General features: G+C 47.1%; 1 protein-coding gene across 4 annotated transcripts; it reads right to left on the bottom strand.

Moving 5' to 3' along the window:
* On the bottom strand, positions 1-25,565 carry LOC138843214 (stearoyl-CoA desaturase-like). Of its 4 annotated transcripts, none has more exons than XM_070057404.1 (7): positions 25,454-25,565; positions 24,346-24,493; positions 14,109-14,391; positions 11,323-11,453; positions 9,367-9,572; positions 7,204-7,436; positions 1-3,170 (listed from the first exon to the last, which is right to left on the bottom strand). In XM_070057404.1, exons 2-7 carry the CDS (start codon positions 24,427-24,429, stop codon positions 2,971-2,973), a joined length of 1,137 nt encoding a protein of 378 aa, XP_069913505.1. In that variant the 5' UTR covers positions 24,430-24,493; positions 25,454-25,565; the 3' UTR covers positions 1-2,970. The 4 variants fall into 4 exon arrangements, with proteins under 4 accessions (XP_069913505.1, XP_069913507.1, XP_069913506.1 ...); XM_070057406.1 differs by having other exon boundaries at positions 24,403-24,493; positions 25,454-25,562; XM_070057405.1 differs by lacking the exon at positions 25,454-25,565 and adding an exon at positions 25,224-25,333.

The raw sequence follows: 25,565 nt of genomic DNA, 5'->3' as shown, positions 1-25,565 counted from the left end.
TTTTTAGATGCTAAAACCATCTTTTAATATAAAAAGGTTATAAATCATATATATTCAAATTAGTTCCACCATCCACCAAATGTGAGCATTTAAGAAAAGAACTCTATGATTTCCACAATGGAACCCGAAGGGAATTCTGTGAATAACTGCACTGATCATCCTGCAGTCAGGGCCCTTTCTCTACCTGCCACATTTGTAGGCTGACAGGTACAAAGGGTCTCCGCTAAGGGAGTAAGGGCAAGGTCATAAGCAGCATATTTTAGAAAAGATGTAAGGCACTGGAATGGTTGTCAGCACATTCACAACATAGGATAGTAAGAAATTCAGACTCTTGGGCAGATGAGAGTTTCTCATTAATGTGTGCTTGAATTGTGCTTTAGAATCTTGACAACAGTGTTCCTTACTCAGCAGACACGCCCAGTTCTAAGTACCCACAATCCATGAGCCTGAGGTCTCCATCCAGCCCTGTGTGGGATCATGGCACACAGCTGCTCCATTGCAATGATTAGAAGAGGAAGTTGATTCCATTATTCACATACAAGGATACTTCAAAAAGTTCAAGGGGAAATGGAATAAAAGGGTAACTTTATTTTGGTGCAAAAAATTGATATCCATGCATAATTTTTCCTAATATTCATTTTCCATGAACTTTCTGATGTACTATAATATTATAAAGCAGGCATCTGATAACCTGGAGAATTAAACTACCCCATTGACTTTTTCCGGGATTAGGCACACAGGTCAGCAAATGACAGAGATCTTCCATTGGATTCTCTTCTGAGGTGAACACCTCTGAAGACCAGGATGCCCCTCATCCAGGCTGTTCCCTGTAGCCTCCATCAAATTAATCCAAGAAGAAAGGCTCTCCTCCCCCCACCATGGGGCTTAACAGTGGACACAGCATGTGGTGTGGTACACTTTCAATCTTAATAGAGCAAAGCCTAGCTTCTGCATTGATGACCAAGGGACTAGGACAGGAGTCCAAGGATCTCAAACACTAAGGTTGTGTTTTTGTCCAGACTCTTCTATACTATTGTCTGCCCTAGGCTGGGTCATAGGGAATACTGGTTAATTTGCTGAACAGGGACTGGATTCCACCACAAAGTTCATGGCATCTCTGCCCCCATGTGTCAGCCAAAGCTGTGCAGCATAGCCTGCTCCAGGATCAGGGTCTCCCTTGAAAATGAGGCACTTGGGAACTGGGCCTTGCTGCTTGTGCTTCCTAGCAAGGACTAGGCATCCTCCTCCTTCTACAAGCATTGCTCTGTCAGCTGGGAGCCCTGCTCAGTGGGACCACCTGACTGAGCAAACAGGGGGCACTCAACGTGCTCTCTGCTCTGACCAGACACAAACCCTCCTTGGCTTCATGGCAGGTTCATTGGAACAGCCTGAGCATTTGGCTTGGCTGTGTATCTTGAGAGCGAGCCTCTCAGAGCCAGGGATAGTTCTGGGAGGCTTTGCCAGCCTTGTCCAGAGCCATCAGTGTGGCAGAGAGAGGAGGTACAAGGCCTCTAGAGGCACAGAAAAGTGGAGCAGCTGTTCTTGCTAAAGAGAAACAGAGGTCCGGGGTCCCTAAGCATTGTGTCTGCAGGAGGAGTTGCCTGGACAGCAGTTGTCACTGCCTCTGAACACACGCAAGGAGGCTGCCTGGCCACAGAGATGATGTCAAGGAAGAGACAGAAGTAGTAGGGAAAACAGGATGGACAAGAGCCTGGAATCAAGAATTGGCATGGGTAATAGATTCCTACCTCATTCCCTAGCAAGGGCTATAGTTTAGGTTAGGGATTAACAGAGTAAAGAATGAGTGAAGGTGTCCAATACAATGAAAAACAGCCTTCTAGTTTTTACTCATTCCAAAGAGAAATTGATACTAATGAATGGATTTACCATTGAACTTATTTCATCACAACATCCAATAACTCACTTATAGTAATCTCCTGATCCCCTGGCCATGTGATTTCAGAAACCTTCCTTTGGAAAGTTGTCTTAGGAGCTGCTTGTAGACCCTGATCATCAACTTCTCCATCTCATGCCCAGAAGCGAGGCAGGGGTGGAGGAAGCACAGACAACCCACCAAATTCTTCCTGCTTTATGGTTATTCCAACATTCCTTTCAGAGAAAAATACCCTTAAAAAATAATTCCGTGTTCTAGGCAAAAATATATACATTTCTCTTTATGCTTCACTCCACTGTGCCTACTAAATTTTAAATTTTTCTAAAGACTGTAGCCATCTTGGATAAGGGAACAACCAGTCTTCATGGCCACTCTCCACTCAGAGTCAACAGGGAGAGGTCCTATGTTGTGTGGAAGGGTCCTCAGCCCTCACTAATTAGGTATCTATGAGTCTCATCATAGCACAACCTTCCTGTTGCCTGGTTTCCCACCCGACTCCATCCTTACTTACACTCATGCCATGAGAGCTAACTTCTCTGGTGAAAATTTACCTGAATCAGAAATTCCTGTCCAACAACATTATTTTTTGATTCCATCTAGCAAAGCCCAACTGAAGATAATTAACATGGGAATTTGCAGGAGATTTTGTTGTATCTTTAGCTCTAGCTGCCTGTATATAAGCTGAGACAGCTCAAGTAAATTAGGAACTTGGGCAAAGACCATTACATTTAGACTCTGGAAAGGTTGGTTAGACTTTGAAAGGTGGACACCAACCAGTGACTGACCATTTGCTTCCTGGGAAGCAATTAGGGAGAAGAGAAAGGAAGGTGACAGGAACAAAGTAAAGAATAATGTAAATAGAAGAGAGAGAAGATGAGACATAAGAGTATAAGCTTAGCATAAAAATGGTGTAGTTGTCGTCTTTTAAAACTTTTGCATTTTGAAAGAATATTGTACTGGAATATGTTAAGGTCATCATCTTTAGGATCCTGGGAGCATTATCCAGTAATTAATAAACAGGTCATCAAAACTCTGCCAAGTTGGCTTTTGGAAAACAAAGCTGAGGAAATGAAAATTCAGCCACTCTTGTGGCTTCCATCTCCAGTCCTTTTCATCCTGGCCAAGATGGTGGCCTTGGATGCTCTCTTCCGGTCATAAGCCAGCCCCAGGGCAGCCATGCAGTCGATGAAGAATGTGGTGAAGTTGACGTGCCAGCGATACTCACTGGCAGAGTAGTCGTAGGGAAAGGAGTGGTGGTAGTTGTGGAAGCCCTCACCTGCAACAAAAGCAAAGAGAAATGTCATGAAGCTTGAGTAGATTCCTGTCTTCCTGTCTTTGCACACCAGCTTCCTAGTAGGATACCTGAACCCAAGAGAAATGCCCTGTTATGTAAAGGAGGGATGGATCCAATGTCTTCTACTCTGTACGGAACAAATCCCTTCAGAGGCACCTTAAAGAAATAATTGATGGGCCGGCGCCGCGGCTCAATAGGCTAATCCTCCGCCTAGCAGCGCCGGCACACCGGGTTCTAGTCCCGGTCGGGGCATCAGATCCTGTCCCGGTTGCCCCTCTTCCAGGCCAGCTCTCTGCTGTGGCCCGGGAATGCAGTGGAGGATGGCCCAAGTGCTTGGGCCCTGCACCCCATGGGAGACCAGGATAAGTACCTGGCTCCTGCCATCGGATCAGCGCCGTGCGCTGGCTGCAGCGCGCCAGCCGTGGCGGCCATTGGAGGGTGAACCAACGGCAAAGGAAGAACTTTCTCTCTGTCTCTCTGTCTCTCTGTCTCTCTCTCACTGTCCACTCTGCCTGTCAAAAAAAAAAAAATAATTGATGGGGTTGGTGTTGTGACATAGTGGGTGAAGCCACTGCCTGTGATGCTTGCATCCCATATGGGCGCCAGTTCATGTCCCTGTTGCTCCACTTCCTTTTTTTTTTTTTTTTAAGATCTATTTGTTTATTTAAAAGACAGAGCTAACAGAGAGGCAGAGAGAGAGGTCTTCAATCTGCTGGTTCACTCCCTCAGATGGCCACAATGTCCAAAGCTGTGCCAATCCAAAGCCAGGAGCCAGGAGCTTCTTCCAGGTCTCCCACGTGGGTGCAGGGGCCCAAGGATTTGGCCCATCTTCCACTGCTCTCCCTAGTCGTAGCAGAAGTGGAGCAGTTGGGACTCAAACTAGCACGCACATGGGATGCCACCCACTATGCCCCTGCTCCACTTCCAATTCAGCTTCCTGCTAATGGTCTGGGAAAAGCAGTGGAGGGCTGGCCCAAGTGCCTGGGACCTTGATACCCACATGGGAGACCTGGAAGAAGCTCCTGGCTCCTGGCGTCATCCTGGCCCAGTCCCATTGCAGCCATCTGGGAAGTGAATCAGTGGATGTAAAATCTCTCATCTCTTCTCCCTTTCTCTATAAATCTGATTTTAAAACAAATAATTAAAAAAAAAAGAATTTATGAAGTTCTTGTCACCTCTGCTTATCTGGGAACTTCCATTGGAGGAAGACTGGCAGTTTTTCTTAGAAGATGAGTCAACTACAGAGAAGGGGCTACTGCTGAGAATGCAATGTCGGCTGGCAACCTCCAGAGCTTCAGGAAGCATTGACTCAAGGCCTGAAAGGCTGTGTGTGTACGTGTGCTGGGGTGCAGAGGGGAGAGTCCAGAATGAGGAACTTGGGCTCTGCTGTTACAAGTGAGCAGAGGACCCGCCTTCCCCACAGCAGCGGCACCACCATAAGGGTGGGAGCTTCCAATGGAATGGGAGGCAGTGGCCAAACATAGAGGACAGGAGGCCAGCCCAGGGCTGCGGTTTCCTCAGCCTCTGCTGGCGCAGAGTGGGCCGCTCTGCCTTCTCATTCTTCCAGCTTTGACTGGGCTGGGGGTGGTGCTGATAAGATAGACATTCTCTTTGGAAAGAAGAAACAAATTGCTGAAATATTCCCTCTGACCTCCGAGATGCTGAGAATTCTCGGGACAAGAGTTTCACATGGACAGACAGAGAAAAAGAAATTCTGGACTGAGGACAATTCCTGTAGTAGGTAAAGCTGTGGAGTCTCTGCAGAGAGAGGTTGCCGACTCCTGCCAGGTCCCCTCTTTCTGAGCTGCGTCCAACAAGGGCACCCTGACCCTTGTCAGGCCAGGGTAAAGGGAAGCCAACAGAGCGGCTGTTGGGCCTTGTGCAGATAAACACACTGCAGATAGAGAGGGAATGACATCGAGCCAGCAATACAGCCTGTCCTGCAAAGACAGTGACCCCATCCAGGGCATCTCAAGGTGTGTGCTTCCTGTGTGATGCTGCTCACCTCCAGTGGGAGCTGGGGAGAGGGTGGGCAAGCCCAAGGCTAAGGGTGCTGACAGCAGCAAGGCTCTCAGTGAGCATTCACCTGACCCAGAGATATCAGTCAGATGCAGATGCAGAGAGAAAACAGAGGAGGGTCAATGGGTGGAATAAAGATGAGCACATGTGACTCTTCCAGACCTCTCCCTATATATCTCTTCACGTGGCTGCTTTTGGTTTCCTCTGAAGTATCTTGATAACAGACTGCTCTGGCAAATTAATAGAGCCCAAGGAGGGACTCATGAGACCCCTCCTTTGTAGCCAGTTAATCAGCTAGAGGCCTGGACTTGTCACAAGTCTGAAGTGGGGACAGTCTTGTAGACTGAGCCCTCAGCTGTGGAAATCTGATGCTGTCTCCAGGTAGGTAGTGTCAGAAATGAATTGAATTACAGGACACCCAGCTAGTGTCTTCAGCTGCAGAAATGATTGCCTGCTTGGGGACATGTTATCAAACATGTTGTTGTGAGAGAACCTGACCCTGAGCTTGTTGTACATTAATATGCAAGCAGTGTACTTGCCTGGGTGTTGCTGGATGACCAACACTTCTGACCAGTGGTGAGAAGAGTTCACTGATTGTGCTTACAGAAATCTAATTTGAAGCCTCAGTCAAAATTTGTATCCAGTTCAAAAGAGGGACAGAAAAAAAAAAAAAAAAAAAAAAAAAAGCTGGTAGAACCCTGTTGTCTTATTTCCTGGCAGTTTGGAGTAGAATTACAGAGAGAAACTCAGGAATAGCCAAAAGTAGATCAGTAAGCAGGAATTATGGTCAAACTAACTGCTTTATCAGGGATTCCCTAGCAGTCTGGGGGGAATGGGAGTTTCTAGCATAGCATACAGCTAGAAGAGAGAGAGAGAAAGGACAAGAGGGGACAAGATGGGAAGTGGTAGGAAAAGGTCGCAAGATTCCCTTTGTTCACCAAACAACAGGGTATGAGTGCCACTTACAGGCATGGCACACCTGAACACAGTGAGGAGATAAAGAATGCCTGTTGCAGAGGCACACCTGAAGTATATCAAACTTAATTGTGGTTATTCTACATTTTGTTCAACATGTTTCAATAGAAACTACTCAGCTTTCAGCCAATTCCAGCCATGGTGGTGACACTACTGCTCTAGTTTATGCATCCCCTGAACCAGAAAGCCTGCAGTGCCACTCAGAGGTGACTGGAAGAAGAAGCTCCAAGGGATTCATCATGCATAGCATGTAGATTGCTTTAGAGACTGGAATCAAAAGCAGTTCAGCTTTCACCAGCTCCTTGCCACATGAGACTTGCTTCCTGACTCTCATAAAGGATTTCCAATATGTTCCCAACAATTTTTATACTAGAAAAAGATATACAAAGTGGTCATAAAAACATGGTACTGGTATGAAAGGACTTCAAAAAGTTCATGGAAAAATGAAAAAGAGATTTTGGTGCAAATTTTTTTTAAATTGGTATATATAAGGGATTTTTAGAAAGTTTACAAAAATGCATGTTATGAAAAAAATCCACATGGACTTCAAATTTTTTGCACCACCATGAACTCTTAATTGTATTTTCCATGAGCTTTTTAAAAATAATTTTTATTATTTGACAGGTATTCATACAAACAGACACAGAGACAAAGAGAAATAGAGAGAGCTCCCAACCACTGGTTCACTCCTCAGAAACTGACAATGGCCCGGGCTGGGCCAGGGCTAAAGTCCACAGCCAGGAACTCATACAGATTTCCCAAAAGGGGTCAAGAGACCAATTATTGACCATCACTGCTGTTTCCCAGGATCTACATTAGCAGGAAGTGGGATCAAGAACCAGAACCAGGAATTCCACCTTGGTACTCAAATGTGAGACACACACATTTAACCACTATGCTAAACACAAGTTCCCCTTTATCCCATGAACTTTTTTTGATGCACTTTTGTATTTCTGGTTCAAAGACTAATACTATAAGCAGCAGACCACTAGACGTGGTCTTGAATAGACTGCTGACTTACCCACAGCTCCCAGAGAAACCAGTACATTCTCTCGGGGATCAATGTTCTTGTCATATGGGCGATATCCATACATGTGGGCAGCACTGTTCACCAACCAGGTGACATTGAGCACTACAGCATAACGCAGGAAAGTGGCCACATACAAGCTGTTTCGAAAAGTTTCACCCCAGAAATACCAGGGCACGAGTGTGGGCAGGATGAAGCACATCAGCAGGACGGCGGGTTTGTAGTACCTGCGTGGGGAGATCACAGGCTGAGCCGGGGCACAGGGGATCCAGACCTGCCCCTGCTGTCCATGCTCCCTGGGCTGGGCCACCTCTTCTCCCTTGCTGTGAGACGGGGTGGGTATCTGTTGGACATGCCGTGATAGGCCCTCACTTTATGGATGGGGAGATGAGGAGGGTACAGGACTTCTCTGAGGTCACCGGGAACCAGCATGGCACAGATTGGAATGCCTGCCTCCTGGCTCCAGTCCACAGCCTCTTTCCTCTACACACAAGGCCCTGGTGGTAGGTTCACAGCTGAGGTCCAAACCCCAATTCTGGATCAGAGATCCCCAGCCTGGGCCTGTGGGGACCAACTCGGACTAGACTAAGTTACTGGAATTAAGACTTATTCTATGCATCTGCTCTCCCACAATATGGCGCTGAGAAGGGAGTAACAGCTTCTACATAGCTGCCTCCAGTTCAACCAATAAGCAGCAGGACCTGCTCCTGATTGGAGGAGAGCAGCGTACTCGGCGTGTGGGTAGCAGAGTTGGGATTGGCGGAAGAGGACTATAAAGGAGGAGAGAAACAACATGCACCAGGAACATCTATCTGAAGGAACACCTGTGCAGCCCCCGAGAGAGCTGGCCGGCGGTGTGCCGCTCCCCCGCGGAAGTGGGGAAAGTGGCAGGGGGAACCGCCCTTCCACGGAGGTGGAAGGGATGGTAGCCAACCCGGGAAGAACCAGCAGCAAACCCGGGGAGGGCCGAGCAGACAAAAGAACAGCGCAGGGTCCTGTGTCGTTCCTCCGCGAAGAGGGGGAGCGACATAATGGAGCCGTGACTCAGATATGAAGCCTAGGCAGGGTTTAGTGTCGTTCCTCCACGAAGAGGGGGAGCGACATGGGCCCATGCCCATCTGCCTTTGGGCTCCTTGCTCTTGCCCATTGAGCTCTTTGGCACACGTCCATGTTTGGTGTCGTGCCTCCATCTCCTGTGACTGCCCTCTAATTCTCTGCTCTTCTTTGCCCCCAGAGAGGCACTGAGTGGCCCTGATCACCTGTGTGTCTGTCTGGATGCCTGTCCTACTCTTCCTTCTCCCTGGGGACCCAGCCACTGCCACTCGGCAGAGTGATTCCCTGCCTCCTTCAGCAGTCACATCCTCGCTGCATCACGCCCTACCCAGTCCTGCCTCTGCTTCCCCAGCGTGGATCCCCTGACCCCCTAACTGCTGTCCCTGCCTCTCCTCTCTGGTCCTTGGTTTCTGGCCCCTGTCCTGAGAGTGGCCCTTCTGAAGCAGACCTCACGCTGCCGCTCTGTGCTCAGACCTGTCAGTGCTTTCCTGTTGCGCCCTAAGTCACAGCCCAGGTCTGCCTTTAGGACCCAGTAAGAGGGACACAGTCTGCAGTGTGGGTTCTGTCACCCCCTGTCCTCCAAGCAGGAGCACCCGTGGCTGGGACACCTGGGTGCTGCAGCTCATTGTCCTCTTTCTGTGTGCACTGTCCCTGTGCACACACGCTAGTGAACATCCCTGTCCCCCAGTGCATTCTCATCCTGCTTCCTTCATAAACCCTTGGAGTTCTCGCCAAGCCACCTCTCTGTCTTCTGTGCCGCTGGTGGTTCAGAAACTGTTCTGCCTTGCGCCCATGGCTATTTGGACCTCGGCTTACCACTCCAGCCCTCCTAGACTACAAACTCCTTGAAGGTGAGGACTCAGCTACATGCATTTTTGGGTCATTAATGTGTCCACGTCAATGAATTCTTGTACTCAGTTGGTTTAATTAAGGTAGCTCAGAGAGGAAGAGCCAGTACCATAGTTTATGGTGGTGGGCCTGTGGGATGTTAACGTTTGGGGTTTAAAAATGGTGATTTTGAACTTGCAAGCCCTTGGAGAAAAACTGGGGTCCCCACGCTCCAGGGGCCGGGAGCACATCCCAGCTCCATCGCCCCTCACTCACCGCCTCTGGAACATCACCAGTTTCTCGGCTTTGAGGTCTGACAAGTCCAGCAGAGCGCCCTTCTGCTTGACTGCAGGGTGTTTGCGCACAAGCAGCCAGCCCACGTGCGAGAAGAAAAAGCCACGGCGGGAATTGTGAGGATCCGCGTCGGTTTCTGAGAACTTGTGGTGGGCACGGTGGTCTCGGGCCCATTCAAACACATCGTTCTGGAGGGACAGAGAAAGGGATGCAGCCTGAGCGGACGTCCTCTCAGGAGAACTGTCGGCAGAGGTGTCTTCCAGGCGCAACTCACAACACCCAGGAGTCTGGGCCCCTGAGGAGTCCTGGCACCGCCTCCCCTCTGCCCCACCCCTGCCACTGAGGGAAGGGGAAGGGCCACTCATGCTCCCAGGACCACGTGGCTGTGCCTGTGCCCCCTGCAGGTGACCTGGTGGGTAGAATCGAGGTGAAGCACGCAGAGCCCAGATGGTTTCACTAGGAATGAACACTGCACTTCCGCAAGCAGGGAAGGTTGGAAGAGGTCCTCAGGGACCACCTGATCCTGGGGCCTGGAGGATACAAGGCAGGCCGCCTTGTGGTGCTAGGGTCCTGGTCAGGGGATAGAACTGCAGGGGCTCCATTCTGGTGGCAAGAGACAGCTCACACAGCCCAGTGCCAAGGCTGGCATGTAAATCATGTCGTGACCACATTGCCCAAGAACCTCTGGGCTTCTCTGGGACTCTTCCCACAAATCTTAAAGAAGGTACCAATCTCTCTCTTCCTTTCCTTTGCTCCCAAGGACAACATCACAGCCCTGGCAGAGATTACTATGCAGATATGTTAAGTAAGTGGGCTTTTTCATCATGAAGAGGGCTACCTTGGTTTCCTTTGCTTTCCTCCATGACAAGCTCTATACCATTCCTACTGTGTCCATTGTTGCATCTTAACAGTTGTGAAAGTTCCTTGTTCCTAATTCCCTTCCTTCTGTCTCAATGACAAACTTCTTATTTTGGCAAATCTCAGTATCTGACTTAGCCAGAATGGCAGCCCATGATAGAGCCTCAACCTTGATCTATGTAGCCTCTCCCTGACTGAAGTCCTTCATCTGTAAGACAGGGAAAATCACCCTCTCTACTTCCTGTGATTGTTGTGATACATGAGTTAATCTGTGTCAGCTGCTCAGCCTTGTGCCAGGCACATAGTACTAAAAACTGTTGACTCTTTTTAGCAGAAAACAAGAGAGTTCACATGTATGTGAAATATCAGCATCAATCCCATGGTGTTGATATCCTAAGATATTCACTTTAATGAGTGAATGTTGGGGCCGGCGCCATGGCTCACTTGGTTAATCCTCTGCCTGTGGCACCAGCATCCCATGTGGGCGCCAGGTTCTAGTCCCAGTTGCTCTTCTTCCAGTCCAGCTCTCTGCTGTGGCCTGGGAAGGCAGTGGAGGATGGCCCAAGTGCTTGGGCCCCTGCACCTGCATGGGAGACCAGGAGGAAGCTCCTGGCTTCGGATCGGTGCAGTGCACTGGCCGTAGCGACCATTTGGGGGGTGAACCAGCGGAAGGAAGACCTTTCTATCTGTCTCTCTCTCTCTCACTGTCTAACTCTGTCAAAAAAAAATAAAATAAAAAGAGTGAATGTTTACTATCCACTCTCTGCCCAGGATCCGGGGTCAGTCACTGGCTGATGCCCCTTGGCCCTTTATGATAAAGGACCAAAACATACAGACTGCAAGACAGCACCAACCCTGTACATGGAGTGTGTCTTGCTGATCTCCCATTTCCTTGGGCAGCGACTCAGAGCAGTCCACATGCTTTGTGGACTTCAGGACTGAGCCTGCACTTGACTGGAAACAGGGGAGAGCAAAGTGCCACGGCTGAAATTGTGGCTCCTCTCCAGGTGCCCACCCCTCCATTCTGCTTCCAGGCCATCGAGAGGGTGAAGCAAGGGCTGAGCAGCGCCAGCTTCTTACCTGGAAGGCCATGGTGTCAGCAATGATGAGGAAGAGCCGCAGGGGCAGCCGAGCTTTGTAAGTTCGGTGGCTCCACAGGCGATGCGCTCCTGCTGTGATGCCCACAACACTAATCACATAGTAGCTAAATGCTGCCAGAAGAAGAGAGTGGGGGTGTCACCAGCTGGCGCAAGTCCCAGACCCAGGACACTGCTCTGATGCCGACTGTCTTCCTTTGGCTTCACATAAGGATCTGCTTTCCCCTAAACTCCAGGGGCACCTTATTCTCTTGAGGCCCTTTAGTTTTTTACCATTTGAAAAGTGCTATCACTCTCCAGCCTCTCTACCTAGGGCTAGAGACAAAGCTAAGAAGTCACAGGAACTGAGGAGTCGGAAAGGCAGGAGAGAGAATAGAACTGTCCCCATCCCCACTCAGCCACCCAGCACAGTCTGTCTGCAGGGACATCATTCCAGGGCTTACTGGCCTTGACCTTCATCTGGTTTATATGGTATCAGGCCACAGACAACTCCTGTGGAGCTTAGGCCATATGAGAGGGTAGTTAACAAAAGAGCCAGAACAAACTGGACTCAGAAATTGGGGAAGCCCTGCTATTTACCAAATGGTACAAAAGCATTTCAGTGTTTTAGCAAGCAGTGTGGCCATATTAGGAAAAAAAAAATCAGTCATGCATAGAGGTTATATTTGTGTACAGTCTTCAGCTTTGCCAAGGAATATTCCTTAGTTCACTGCACACCTTGAATGGGGTAGATCGTATTAATATCCTCACGGGGCAGTGGAAGAAATAAATGGTCAGAGAGGTTAAGTGTTTATTTATGGTCACATGGCTAATAAGGAATGGAGCCACAGTCTAAAGGTAGGTTTTCGGTCCACAAGCAGTTCCTGTCCGAGTGTTTCATCCACCACTCTTAAGACTGTGCACATTTCTGGGTCTCTCCTTTGCCAAGTCCTGCTGTCAGCAGACGCTCACTGAGCAGTGCTAAGCTGGACGTTCTGGGAGGTGCTCGAGACTGTCAGTGGGGCTCCCCAGCATTGCCTGCCTGCCTTGCCTTCCTCCAGGTCTGCAGTCTCAGGAGGTGGTGGATGTAATCACTAACTGGGAATTGGGTTGCTGGTGAGGAAGGGGTTTAAAGGATTTCCTCCTCTGGCCCTTTGTTGCCAGGAATCTTCAGCCCTAACCCTGGACTCTTCTGAGAGGATCCAAAATGAAAGAGAAGGCTCTCAAAATAGCTTCAATCATGAGAAATGCTAGAATCACAGCCAGTAGGTAACTTAACATTCTCCTTGGAAATGAAACAAGAAAAGGTGGGGCCAAGCACCTAAACCTTTAAGGTGGGAAGAGAAGATGCCTAAGCTAAAACTTCAGGCCTTCCTCCTCTTCCCTCCTTGTTCCCCACGACTCAGGCGTTTTGACGTTCACATACCAAGATTGCCATTCCCTGAGCTAAGCCACCCCCTGCAAGTCACTGTACAAGCTCTGTGCTGTTTCTCTGTTCAAAGGCACAGCATGCACCCATGGGCAGGCACCAAAATGGTACTAATAGCTTTCCGTCCCTGTACTAGAAGCTGGGTTGACCAAGCAGAGACAGCCTGGTCAAACTCTGGACTGAACATCTATGGAAGGGGCTTACATGTAGCCTACCTGCCCTTCCATAGAACTATCCTTCCAGATACACTGTCAGAAAGTGCCCCCAACCTGAGGCTGCTCTGGAAAACTTCAGGTTGTCTTCTGGAGAGGGACTCCTGGCTCAGCGCCCCTCAGAGGCAACAGTTGGCATCCCTGGGTCTACAGAGGTCCCTGCTGCCCCTTCCAGATGGAGGGTTCTGGGGGCAGAGGTGAAACCTCCTGCAAAGTACATGTGTGGTTCCAGGGCACAGGCCCTACAGCCACATGTGTGTGCATCTTTGGAAGAGCTGAGCTAAGGGCAGGCCGAGGACAAGTTGCAATTTGTCTCCCTCATTGTGGCAGCCTCAGGCTTGGGGTGCTCAGGACTTTGATGCCCTGGCCTGGCAAGCAGGGATTGGGACCCTGGACCAAGGAGGCCTGGGCAAAGAAGATGCTGCATCTTTGGCTTTTCATGGAATCAAGAGAGGGAGGCTGGAGCAGGCTGCATGGGGAGTGGACTGTGAAACATATTTCTTACTTCAGTCTCACAGTTTGTTGACTAGCACATGTGGCACCTTGGAGACTGGCATAGAACAGTAGAGCAACACATCTGTGTGCCATGTACATAGGAGCTTTCTTCATCCTTCTCTGCAGTGAAGGATCAAGGGATAAGATTGAAACAGTTCTTTGGATACCACCCTTCTGTTCCTCCTCTTCAGTGGGTCTTCCTGATCAGTGTTCCCTTGCTCCATCCCCTGAGCGAGCTCCTTATACACCATAAAGACCCTGGTCCCCACCAGGGTTGCAGTCCTCCTAGGTAGGGGTACTGATTGTCTTTTGGCCAAAAGGGCTGGGACAGGAGTCATGCACATGACTTAACCATAAAAGTTCTCAGGAACAGCTGACTCTGGCACAGGTCTACTGTTCAGTCACGTGGCACATGGCCTTAGGGCTCCCTCCTGAAAACCCAAGTTAAAGGACTCCCAGAATCAACCCCCTGCCCCCCGCATCATTAATTCCACTAGACTTCATTCCCAATCCAGTCAACTTCTCAGGCAACCATAGAGAAATGCCTGGCAAAACCAGGGCCAGGAGAGGCCAGGGTTCTATGTAAGATCCTGCCTCACTTGAGAGCAGTGAGAAGCCTGGACACGGGCTCAGGAGGGCAGGGACGCTGCTTACCCCAGAGCCAGGTGCGGAACTTGCAGGTGGGAACCAGGGTGATCCCGTACAGGGCTCCCACGTGCAGCAGAGCCATGAGGATGATGTTCCTCCAGACGAACTCCAGCTTGGGCCTGGGGCCTTCCTCGTCCTGGTAGCTGGGGTCGTAGATGTCATCTTTCATTTCAGGGCGGATGTCTTCTTCCGCCGGTAGGGGTGTCTTCTCCAACTTGCCCTCTCCACTCTGCAGGAGCCTGGAGTGGGGTGTGGTGACGGTGGTGGTGGGGGTGTAGGAGCCAGAGACCTGGCCAGGAGGGGGAGAGGAAGAGGGTCAGAGCAGGAGACAGTGGAGGCAGCAGAGGCCACTTCACTCTAATCCAGCAGGGGAGGGGGAGAGGAGGAGGGAGAAGGGAAGGGAAGGGAGGGCAGGCTTAGACCCTGGCCCAGCACCCAGAGTGAGGGGAGGGTGGACCCTGTACAGGAGAGGCACAGGTTCCCAGGAACTGTGCAGGGGGGTTGGGGTGAAATCTAGTGGTGAAGGGGATAGGAAGGAGAGTTGAAGCATTTCCACTGTTGTGAACACACAAGGACCAAGTTTTTCTTGACTTTAAAACCTAAGAAACAAATATAGGGGAATCCAGTCCCCATAGAGCAATCCTCGTTTCTACCAATTGAAGGCAACACAACTCAACAAAGGTAGTCAAGTTCTCTGGGGAGTTCTCAGTTCTGCCTTCCCCCAACCCCAGTCACTTGGAAGAACACCCAGCACATGGAAAGCCGCAGTGTTGGGGCTGCTGGTAGGCCAGACTCACTGGGCTGCGTTCTGCACTAGGCCCCGACAGAGGACACTGCACCAAAATGCAGTTTCTGATGCCAAAGCCCACGTAATCCAAAGGAAAACTCAAGGAAGCAGATAGATCCCCAAACAGACCCATTTTCCTTGAAAACAGCAAATTCCAGTGTCCTCTCTGCTGTAACCCTTTCAGAAAATAAGCAGATGTTAACTAATTAGTTTTTTTTTTATTTTTTTCTATTCTGTTTCATGTTCCCACCTCACAAAACGCAGTGTTTTCCCAGAGAGGGCTTGCATTCTGCTCAGTAGGAGAGAGGCGGCCCAATTTAGCAATCACAAGTCAGAGTCAGTCATGTCTCTAAACAAATGGTCATTTTGTCTCTTGACAGTCCTAGCAGTGGGCAGATGAACCTAAAGGGCATGGGAGAGGCCCCAAGGACTGGAAGTGCTCACGAGGTAGACTGCTCTTCCCACTGAGCCACTGCCCTGCCCCCCCCCCCCTTTTTCGCTTTTGAATCCAGAGTTAGTTTGTGCTGTGGAAAAGCCCCTGACCTTGGAGTGGGGGCCGAGGGTTGGTTGGTACAGTGAGAGCACATCTGGCCTGTGGGGCTTCGCAGAGCTGAAGATGCTCTGGGCAAGAGCAGCAGTCGTGACAGGCAGTGACAGTGTCCTCTAAGGAAGCCTCGGGTTCTGAGTCAGGTAAGAACCGGCAGGAAGGGGCACAGGGGATGCCTGGAACCACAGACAGCAGCAAACCGCATATGCAGTGCCGCCACGTCAGGACACTCTGACAACCGCTCAGGTGGGTGGCAGATACAAGGTGAGTGTAGGTCGGTGGGACCTGCACAGTGAGATCTTTTACCACTACTCAGAATGGCAGACAATGTGAAACTTATGACTTGTTTATTTCTGGAATTTTCCCTTTTTTTTTTTTTTTTTTTTTTTTGACTGCAGTCAGTTGACCACAGGTAACTGAAACCATGGAAAACAGCACTTTAGAGAAGGAGGCCTACTTTACTGCAGGGGGTATGAACCCCAGCTTTCATAAGTCCCTAGGAGCATTCGTGTTCTAGCCTGTTTGTTGCTCTTTCCTGTGTTTTGAGTAAGGGAAAAATCATTGGCTAAGTTGGCCATAGAGGTCTCAGAGCCACCACTTGGCTGGGGGGCATGGTTCAAACATTGAAGAGCCAGTGTAGTACACGCCATGAAAAGTGACAACTGCTGAGCCAGGGCAGGCATTTCACCGAGCAGCTAAGATACTCAAGTTCCTGGGTTTGATTCCTGGCTCCAGCTACTGACTCGAGCTTTCTGCCAATCCAAGCCCCTGAGAGGCAGCATGATGGCTCCAGTGATTGGATTCCTGCCACCCGGGTGGGGAACCATTCTTGGCTCTTGGCTCTTGGCTGTAGCACTGGCCTAGCCCTGGGAATTGCCAGATTTTGGGGAGTGAACTGGTAAATAGGAGCCCTGTCTCTCTCTCTCTCTCTCTCTCTTTCTGCCTCTCAAACATACAAACAAAAAAAAAACCTTACAAAATGTTCTGAGTTTGTGGAAAAACTGGAATAAAAGATACATTTATGTAAATAAAAAAAGAGTGCTGTGAGAGGGCCTGACAACATCCGTGTGGTGACAGAGCACTGTGAAAGCACCACACGACTCAGCCCGTGCCTTCTCCCTCTCGGGCTTTTACCTCAGCTCTGAGAAACACAAGAGCTCAAGTGAAATGGGATCCTTCATCTCTGAAGAATTGAGTTCTCCACCTTCTGGCTGAACCAAGCTTTTACACATAGAAGCATTAGCGCCCGAAGCTGAAAAGACTTGTAAACATGGTGAAATCTTATTAATGATAATTCAGAGTCATGATGCCTAGTCTGTGGAAAGTCCCACAAAAACAGTAGAGCATTTAAAGAAGTGCATTTAAAAATGAAGGATCTTGCATTTGGCCTAGCAGTTAGGACATTCTTGTCTCACATCAGAATGCCTGGGTTTGATGCTGATCTCCAGCTCCTGACTCCAGCTTCCTGCTTGTCTAGACCCTGGAAGGCAGCAGGTGATGGCTCAAGTAATTGGGTTCCTACCACCATGTGGGAAACCTGGATTGTGTTCCTGCTTCCAACTTCAGCTCCTCAGCCATTGCAGGCATTTGGGTAGTGAACCAGCAGATGGGCGCTCGCTCTCTCTCTCTCTGCCGCTGAAATAATATTTTTTTAAAGTGAAGAATCTTGGATTAGACTCACCTATGGATACCTATTGATATGCAGGAGTTTCTTAAAAAATTGTCTCTTTAAAAGACTCTATGAAAGGCAAATGAAAAGTTTAAGGGTCTAGCTGATAAAAAAAAAAAAACACTCACTTTTTTTTGTCTATTTACTACCTTATCTGAAGTCAAAAGGATGGCTGTATAAAGTGTTTATGAATATTAGGCCCCAACTCGAGATATGGTTCTTTTTCAGAATTATCCATGCTAATTCCAGGCAGGCATGGAAAATGCTTGTCTGCCCTGATCTCAGTCATTCAGGTGAGAAACAGAAGCTCAACTGAAAAGCTATTGTTCTCCAACACAAGACTTGCAGGCATTCTACCAGTTCGGCGAGGCTCATCTGCGTACCATCTTGTGAAGTTGTGTAGTGAATTTCTGTGCTTTTGTGTTGCTGTGGCATCATTTCTGAGCTGCCTCGGTTTCTCACTGGCTCCTAATTTTCTTGATCCCGCCTCTCCTAGGGAATAGCCAGCTTGATAGGATGGCAAGGGCAGGGTTAGAGTTTATAGCCACTTTCCAGAGAGAAACCCCAAGAGCAGTTAGAAGGAAAGGCATCAGATTCAGTTTTAGCAGAAATGAACGTTTGTCTACCCAGATGAGCTCTGGAAACATTTGGACCTGAGGTTTAGACCATAGCCTCTAGAAAGCTGACCTCTGATAATAGGCAACATGCCTTAATTTCTTTTGTGAAGAAAACTTGCATTCTTTTTCCATGCTTTTGAGACTCCATTTTCCACCAAAGCATCAACACATTGGAAATGCAAATTTAGAGTGACCTCGTTAATAATTGCTTAGGAAAATAGAAGAGGAAATTGAAAGATTGATAGGCTGAAAGGGGAAGGGAAACTATTTGGAAAGTGGCAAATGAAAACTGCAGCTCTGCTTCTGCCTGTGTGTTTTTGTCTGTATACACGTACATTATATGTCAAGTATATGTGACATTTTCCTACCTTGGATGATAATGGCAAAATTCATAAAGAGCTCCATTTAACTGCCTTACAGAAATTAAAACACTTAAATGAGTAGTCTCAGAAACTAACTTAAATGCCTTTTTATTTAGTTCATGTAATCTGACATAATCTTTGGAAAATAAAGCTAGTTTTAAAATTTTTGATAAAAATAGAAATGTCTCTAGAGTTGTCAGCATTAATTATAATGCTAGCATACATTTCTTAACCTAGATTTACTAGTCAAACAAGTTGTTATCTCATAACATGTTAAGCTTTGGTTCCCTTGTTTCTGTGCATTTTTGACACTTGCCTGATTTGTCAAAAAATAACCTAACGAGTGAGTGTTTGGTGCAGCAGTTGAGACCTCATGTGGGATGCCCACAATACCATATCAGAGTGCCTGGGTTTGAGTCCCAGCTCCACTTCCAATTCCAGCTTCTTGCTTATGTGCAATCTGGGAGGCAGCAGGTAATGATTCAAATATTTGGGTCCCTGCCACCCCGTAGGACACTTGGAATGAGTTCCCAGCTCCCAGTTTCAGTCTGGCCAAGCCCTGGTTATTGTGGGCATTTGGGGAGTGAACCAGCATATAAGATCCCTACCCCCATTCAAATAAATAAATAAGAAAATAAAAGACAGAACTTTCTGGAAAAATGTTTTTAAGAAATAAAATAGTTTAAGATGATGGTTTGTTTTCCATCAAATAATTTCCATCAAATAAATTTCCATCAAATAATTCAAACACAATGGTGAAGGATGAAAGACTCATAGAATGGCAGATGTCCTAAACAGCACTCTAGCCTCAGAATCAGCCCTTAAGGCATTCGGATCTGGCTGAAGAGCCCATGAGAGTATTTTAGGCATGGAAAGCCAAGACACTCTGGCAAAAAAAAAAAAAAAAAAACACCACACCTACCTAAATGAAAGATCTCTGCGAGAGATCCCAGTAGAAAGAATGGGCCATCAAAGAAGGAGGTACCTTTCTCTGAAGGGAGGAGTGAACCTCCACTTTGACTATGACCTTGTCTAAATAAGATCGAAGTTGGTGAACTCAAAAGGCTTCCATAGCTTTGGCAACTCATGACAAGAGCATAGGGAGATTACTGACGCCATAAACAAGAGTGTCAATTTGTTACGTCAACAACAGGAGTCACTGTGTACTTACTCCTCATGTAGGATCTCTGTCCTTAATGTGTTGTTCAATGTAAATTAATGCTATAATTAGTGTGAGTTCAAACTGTTGAAATCTTTACTTAATATATACTAAATTGATCTTCTGTATATAAAGAGAATTGAAAATGAATCTTGATGTGAATGGAAGGGGAGAGGGAGCGGGAAAGGAGAGGGTTGCGGGCGGGAGGGAAGTTATGGGGGGGGGAAAGCCATTGTGATCCATAAGCTGTGCTTTGGAAATTTATATTTGCTAAATAAAAGTTACAAAAATGAAGTTTTCATCGTTTCAAATACCTTTTCAGCAACTAAGAATATTGAAGTTATGTGTGAAGTCTAGTAATAGATACCCATGAAATGTCTGAGTCATTTCTAAGCAAGTTAAAATAATAAAACATTAAATGCTAATTATTAGTTTATATGTATCTTGGCATCTTGTTTTTAAAAAGTATAGATTAGCTAAATATATTTGGATCTGTTACTACAAATGAAAAATTAAGGTAACACATGCCTTTAGAAATTATGAAATGACAAGTGCTCAGATAAAATACATTTACAATGCTTGATAGTTTTCACTAGAAATAAAGTTACATAGCATAAAATGTTCTAACTAATATGAAGTATCATAAAACCAGAAATAATAAGGGAAACAACTCCAAATGCCAGAAAAATAAGACATGTTTTGGTAAGAGAAACCTATGTGAAATATGTGATTTCATTAAGGGAAAAACAGTGATTTTTGTCCTCGAATTGAATACCTGGCTATTCCAATTTGAGAAAGAGGAAAAGTATAGGACAAATAACTGAAAGAATATAAGAAGATTGTAGAGGACTTGCGTTAAAAAAGAATTTTTTGTTTGATCAAGCTGACTAAAATTGGAGGGGAATTATTTTTACATTTTTTAAAAGATTGTATATCAATAACAAAAACACACTGAGGTAAAACTAGAATTCATTGTGCTCTTAATAAGATATGGGGAAAGGTCTGTCTTTACCTTTTAGGTAATTGGCCTAAAAAACAAAGATTCTCAATTATCAAAGGAATTTCTTGTGTTCTTAGGTCCTTGATTACTTAAGAAAAGTGAGTTGTCTCAATATTGAAAGAGTTAAGCTTTTATTCACACCTATATCACTTTTGGAATTTGCCTTTAAAATCTTTCATTGTCACTTTGACTAAATAGATAATCAGGGTCATTTAAAATCTTTCAACACTTTTGAAAAACTTCTCAAATTCTGAATGAGGCTTTCAGACCTTAAATTATTGGAATTCTTGAGATGGGTCTGTGGAAAGCCTTGAAGGATATGTCTCATCTTGTAATAGGTAGATATTAAACTAATTTTGGCTTATTGAGTATTCAAATTATGTGGGAAAAATTGTCGAATAAGTGACAGTAAGCATTCTTTAAGTTATATTTATGGGGCTGGCACTGTGACACAGCAGGTTAGTGCCCTGGTCTGAAGCACCAGCATCCCATGTGGGCGCCGGTTTGAGACCCGGCTGCTCCACTTCTGATCCAGCTCTCTGCTATGGCCTGGGAAAGCAGTGGAGGACGGTCCAAGTTCTTGGACCCCTGTACCTGGCTCCTGGCTTCAGATCAGCGCAGCTCCGGCCATTGCAGCCAATTGGGGAGTGAACCATCAGATGGAAGACTTCTCTCTCTCTTTCTCTCTCTCTCTCCTTCTCCTCTCTCTGTGTAACTCTGACTTTCAAATAAATAAATAAATCTTTAAAAAAAAAAGTTATATTTATGGGGCCAGCGCTGTGACCGCCGCCTCTAGTGCCGGCATCCCATATGAGCACCAGTTCAAGTGCTGGCTACTCCACTTCCAATCCAGCTCTCTGCTGTAGCCTGGGAAAGCAGTGGAAGATGACCCAAGTCCTTGGGCCCCTGCACCCGTATGGGAGACCCAGAAGAAGCTTCTGGCTCCTGGCTTCGGATTGGTGCAGATCTGGCCATTGTGGCCAATTGTGGTGTGAACCAAAGGATGGAAGACCTCATTCTCTCTCTCTCTGCCTCTCCTCTCTCTGTGGAACTCTTTCAAGTAAATAAATAAATATTTTTAAAAGTTATATTTATAGATATGTTATTGATACAAGTATTCTAAAACTTGTATGAGGTTTCCAGAAATATAATGTTACAAGTCATAATTTCAGTTATTATTAAATTTAAAAAGTCGTGTGTCTTAAGAAATAACCGAACTTCTTTGCTACTTCTTATCCAATTTTTAAGTATGACCATTCTAAGTTTTGTTACCTATAGTTGTTGCTTTGATTCTTCTCCAAAAGTGTTTGCAATCAGCTACAGTTCAAAATTGTTTCTTCAAGGAAATTCATGGAAAAGACTGAAATATAGGTTTCTGATAACTTTAAGTGTATAAACCATTGGACTGGGTAAGAATTTCCAGAAACCTAATGAAGAAACTGATAACTTCATGAAACTCCTAACCAAGATTAAGCAGAACAAGGATTAATTAAATGTTACTGGATAAACTGATTAGGATAGTTTTTTTTTTTTTTTTTTTTTTTTTTTTTTTTTTGACAGGCAGAGTGGACAGTGAGAGAGAGAGACAGAGAGAAAGGTCTTCCTTTGCCGTTGGTTCACCCTCCAATGGCCGCCGCAGCCGGCGCAGCGCACCGCACTGATCCGATGGCAGGAGCCAGGTACTTATCCTGGTCTCCCATGGGGTGCAGGGCCCAAGCACCTGGGCCATCCTCCACTGCACTCCCTGGCCACAGCAGAGAGCTGGCCTGGAAGAGGGGCAACCGGGACAGAATCCGGCGCCCCAACTGGGACTAGAACCCGGTGTGCCGGCGCCGCTAGGCGGAGGATTAGCCTAGTGAGCCGCGGCGCCGGCCATAGTTTTTTATTTGAATTGATTTTTTATTTGAATTTTGCCAATCCTTTACATGTTTTATTTTTCAAACTAAAGATAATTTTTCTTTTAAACTATCTATAGCTTACAGCAATTGCTAAAGTATACTTTTGTGAAAAAAAATGGAAATATTTTTCTCTATACCTGAACCCTTCAGAATTCAGAAACTAACCAACTTATTTTAATATGGTTATTTGCATAGGCTCAATAAGTATCTGCTCTTTATAACAGGTATAATTGGAAATACTGGTTTTGTTACTAAAGCTTAAACTGGGATGTCATATTTGCAGATATCTATAGACTGAATCTCTGTGTGTGCTGGCAAAGGCTGAAGTCTGCCTTGATTGGACTTCTTGGCCTTGAGAAGTTTTCAGAAGTCCCGTTTGAGATTCCTATCAAAATTCCCAGCAAAGCAAAATTTTAAAAAAGCTTATGTGGTCAAGCAGTATTCTTGTTGCACTTTATATAAATAATCAGGCCATCTTTGATGAGACTAAACTTATTTTGTAAACAGATGAGTGTGGCTCTATTTTTGGTAGAGCAACCAATGAAGAGAAAAGAAAGGCATTTTGAAGAAAAACTATAGTATGTCTGTTACAGCATTGTTCATTGTTCTTTAGGATTCTCCAGTCCAGTTTTCTCCTATGAAATCACTAAGAACAAGAGCTGCTCTGGTCCCAAAGTGCTATAAGCTGGTGCTGGACAACTTGAGGTAAATGTCAACAGACGGCCCTCGTGCCTGATGTGTGAGCCATGTAGAGTGTTCACTAAAATACCCATGGCACCAGGATGAGAAGGTAATGACTTTCTGCTATGGTTAGCTTTTCCCTAGACACTGCAGTAAGATTCTCCATCTTAATAAGACTCTTAATGCTCTTCATTTTTCCTTGCTTATGCCCACCTCTTTTCATTTGCCAGGACCGTGCTGTAATCAGTACCTGCTGTGGCAACATAACGGAGTGTTGGATCATTCATGTCAGACTCAAGTCTTTCCACGTCCTGAGAGATAGATCCTTTAATCCGCCCAGTGGCTACCTTTAGCAACATCCCTAATGCAACTGTTGTTCACTTTGCACTAGTAGTCCATTTTATAGTGTGAGACTTCAAAACCCACTTGTTCCCACTCCTGTTTTAATGAAACCCAATCATGATGTGCTAGATAATAGAATCGATACATGCTATTCGAAGAGAAAGGAGTCTGTCTGCACTTGCTGTCACTTCTTATTGCGAATAGATAAACATATAGGTATTGTAGACTCGGTTGCAAAAAATTAAACAGGATGCTTGGTTACATTGGGTAGCCTCCTCATCTGGCTCATTCTTTGATATGTTCTATTTTAGCTGATTTGGTTCATAGTGACCCTGGCTAATAAATGAGCTCCAGACTCCTCTTTATAAGCATAATAGTAGTTTCTCTGGAGCACTTTATTCTCTGAAGAGTTTCAAATGTTTGTATGCAGCCATCTGTTGAAATGTCAGATGGTCTCTAGCTAAAATGGCAAGAGCTCAAAGAAATGCATGATCATGAGGACACTGTAACCTATGAATGTTGAGAATGGAAGCCCAAAATGGTAGTACCGGAGAGTAGTGCAAATGCCCTGAGTTTTGGACACAGTGTCACTTGAGTGAGAGCCTGACCGGAGCAGAGCAAGGGACTATAAAGCAGCAATTATGGGAGACCATTGTTTTGGACAGAGCTCTCCTGCATTAGGCTCCAACAAATCTGACCAAGCAAAAATGGAGGCACACATGCTTTAAATGTCACATAATCAAATCAGAATTTTAAGGAAGCAGAAAGATCCCCAAACAGAGCACTTTTCTCCTGGAAAGAGTAGATTGCAGTCTGTTGAATCAGTAACAAGGAAGTCCTTTCTGCTTTAACTCCTACAAAAACAGTAACCTGAAGTAATCTGTTAGCCAGTCAGCTTTTATATTATTATTATTGTTCTTATTCTGTTTTCTTGTTCCAAGCTTAAAAAGCCCACTGTCTTGCTATTGGCCAAAGATTTTATTCTATTTTTGGGGAATGGAAGTTACTCTATCCCTTAAGTGAAATAAGAGCCCATTCCATCTATAAGGAAAATTGTCATAATTTTTTAAAAACAGATTAAGAAACAACAGTTGGGAATCAAGTTCCCAAAGTACAAAATCTGCAACTGAAACAGGATGGCCCAGTCCTTCCAGGAGCTCTGGGTCCTGCCCTCCACCTACCAGTCCGCTGGAGGCTCTCTCCCAGCCAGGGTGCGGGGCCATCGCTTGGGAGCTCACCTTCTCCTGCAGCAAGTGGGCCGGCATCTTGGCTCTCAGGTGCTGGGCTCACTTTCCCAAGGCTGAGACTGCAGAACTGAGTTCGGGACCCCTGTCAGGACAGAAGTAGACTTCTGTTCTGCAGCCCGCTCGTGCGCAGCAATTCGCAGCAATGCACTCGGAACCCTTCTCTGCCTGGCACGCGCGGTGGTGGGGTGGCTGGGCCCAACCCTGCTGTGGTGGATCTCCCTGCGCTGGGGATTTAAAGGCCAGAGCTGGCAGTGGGTGACCCTGTCGCGATTTCCTCAGACACCTTGTATGAGCTGCCAACAAGGGTCAAGGTGCACAGAACTGGCTGGCTCAGGCAGCCTCGCGTGAAGGTGAGGGCGGGACAAGGGAGGAGACAGAAAGCTGAGGCGGACATCGACCAAGACAGGACTTAGGGATGCTGCAGACACCATCACCCACGGCCCTGGCCCCTGCCCCAGCCTCTGCCCCTGGGGAAATGCTAATGAGGCTTCAGTACACTCTGGCGCGTCATTGGCCGAAGGGAATTTGGTGCCACCTCGGCCGCCGTTGCCATTGGCTCCGCGCAATCTGCTGTTCCCCCTCGCCGCCTGCGCCGCGCTCCCCCTCCCCTCCTTTTCTCCTTCTTGGCCCCTTCCAGCAACCGACCGACCCGACCGCTGGGACTCAGCCCGGCACCCCGCGGCTTCCGAGGCATTCGGAAGCTTTCTCTCTTGCAAGATGGAGAGCATCGAGTTCTACAATGGGGGTGGGTCAGAGCCCAGGACCCTTGCGGCCCCTCGAATGGTTGGGTCGGGGAGGTGCGCGGGAAGTACCCAGGAAGAGCCGAGGCGCCCATTGCTCCCTGCTTCCCATTCAGCCTTCCCATTCCCCAGGCGCTGGGGAAGATACGCTTGGGGGAAAGACGCTCGCCCATAGGCTGCTGCCACTAAGCGTCACTCCACAGCTAGTTCGGGGACTTGGTGCTGGGGTGGGGGTTGGGGGAAGGGGTTCGGGCCCGCCCACCACTGTGACAAGGTCCTCAGAGCCCAGAGAGCCGGCGCACCTCCAAAGCCCGGCACTGAGACCCGTGCTGCCTCTGTGCTTCTGTACGCAATACGCCGGCACTGTGGGGCAGGCGCCGCCCCGAGCCACCCAACAACTGTGCAGGACTTGTT

The sequence above is a fragment of the Oryctolagus cuniculus genome, chromosome 15, assembly GCF_964237555.1.
Source record: "Oryctolagus cuniculus chromosome 15, mOryCun1.1, whole genome shotgun sequence".
In the NCBI taxonomy this organism is placed as follows: domain Eukaryota; kingdom Metazoa; phylum Chordata; class Mammalia; order Lagomorpha; family Leporidae; genus Oryctolagus; species Oryctolagus cuniculus.
This window is presented reverse-complemented; position numbering and strand designations above follow the sequence as displayed.

Excerpts from the sequence above, each read along its gene's own strand:
- LOC138843214 (XM_070057404.1), bottom strand. The coding sequence starts at position 24,429 with ATGCCGGCCCACTTGCTGCAGGAGAAGGTGAGCTCCCAAGCGATGGCC. Across the intron at positions 7,437-9,366 it reads CTGGTGATGTTCCAGAGGCG|GTACTACAAACCCGCCGTCC; the intron begins GTGAGTGAGGGG and ends CTCCCCACGCAG. Across the intron at positions 3,171-7,203 it reads GGTTTCTCTGGGAGCTGTGG|GTGAGGGCTTCCACAACTAC; the intron begins GTAAGTCAGCAG and ends CTTTTGTTGCAG.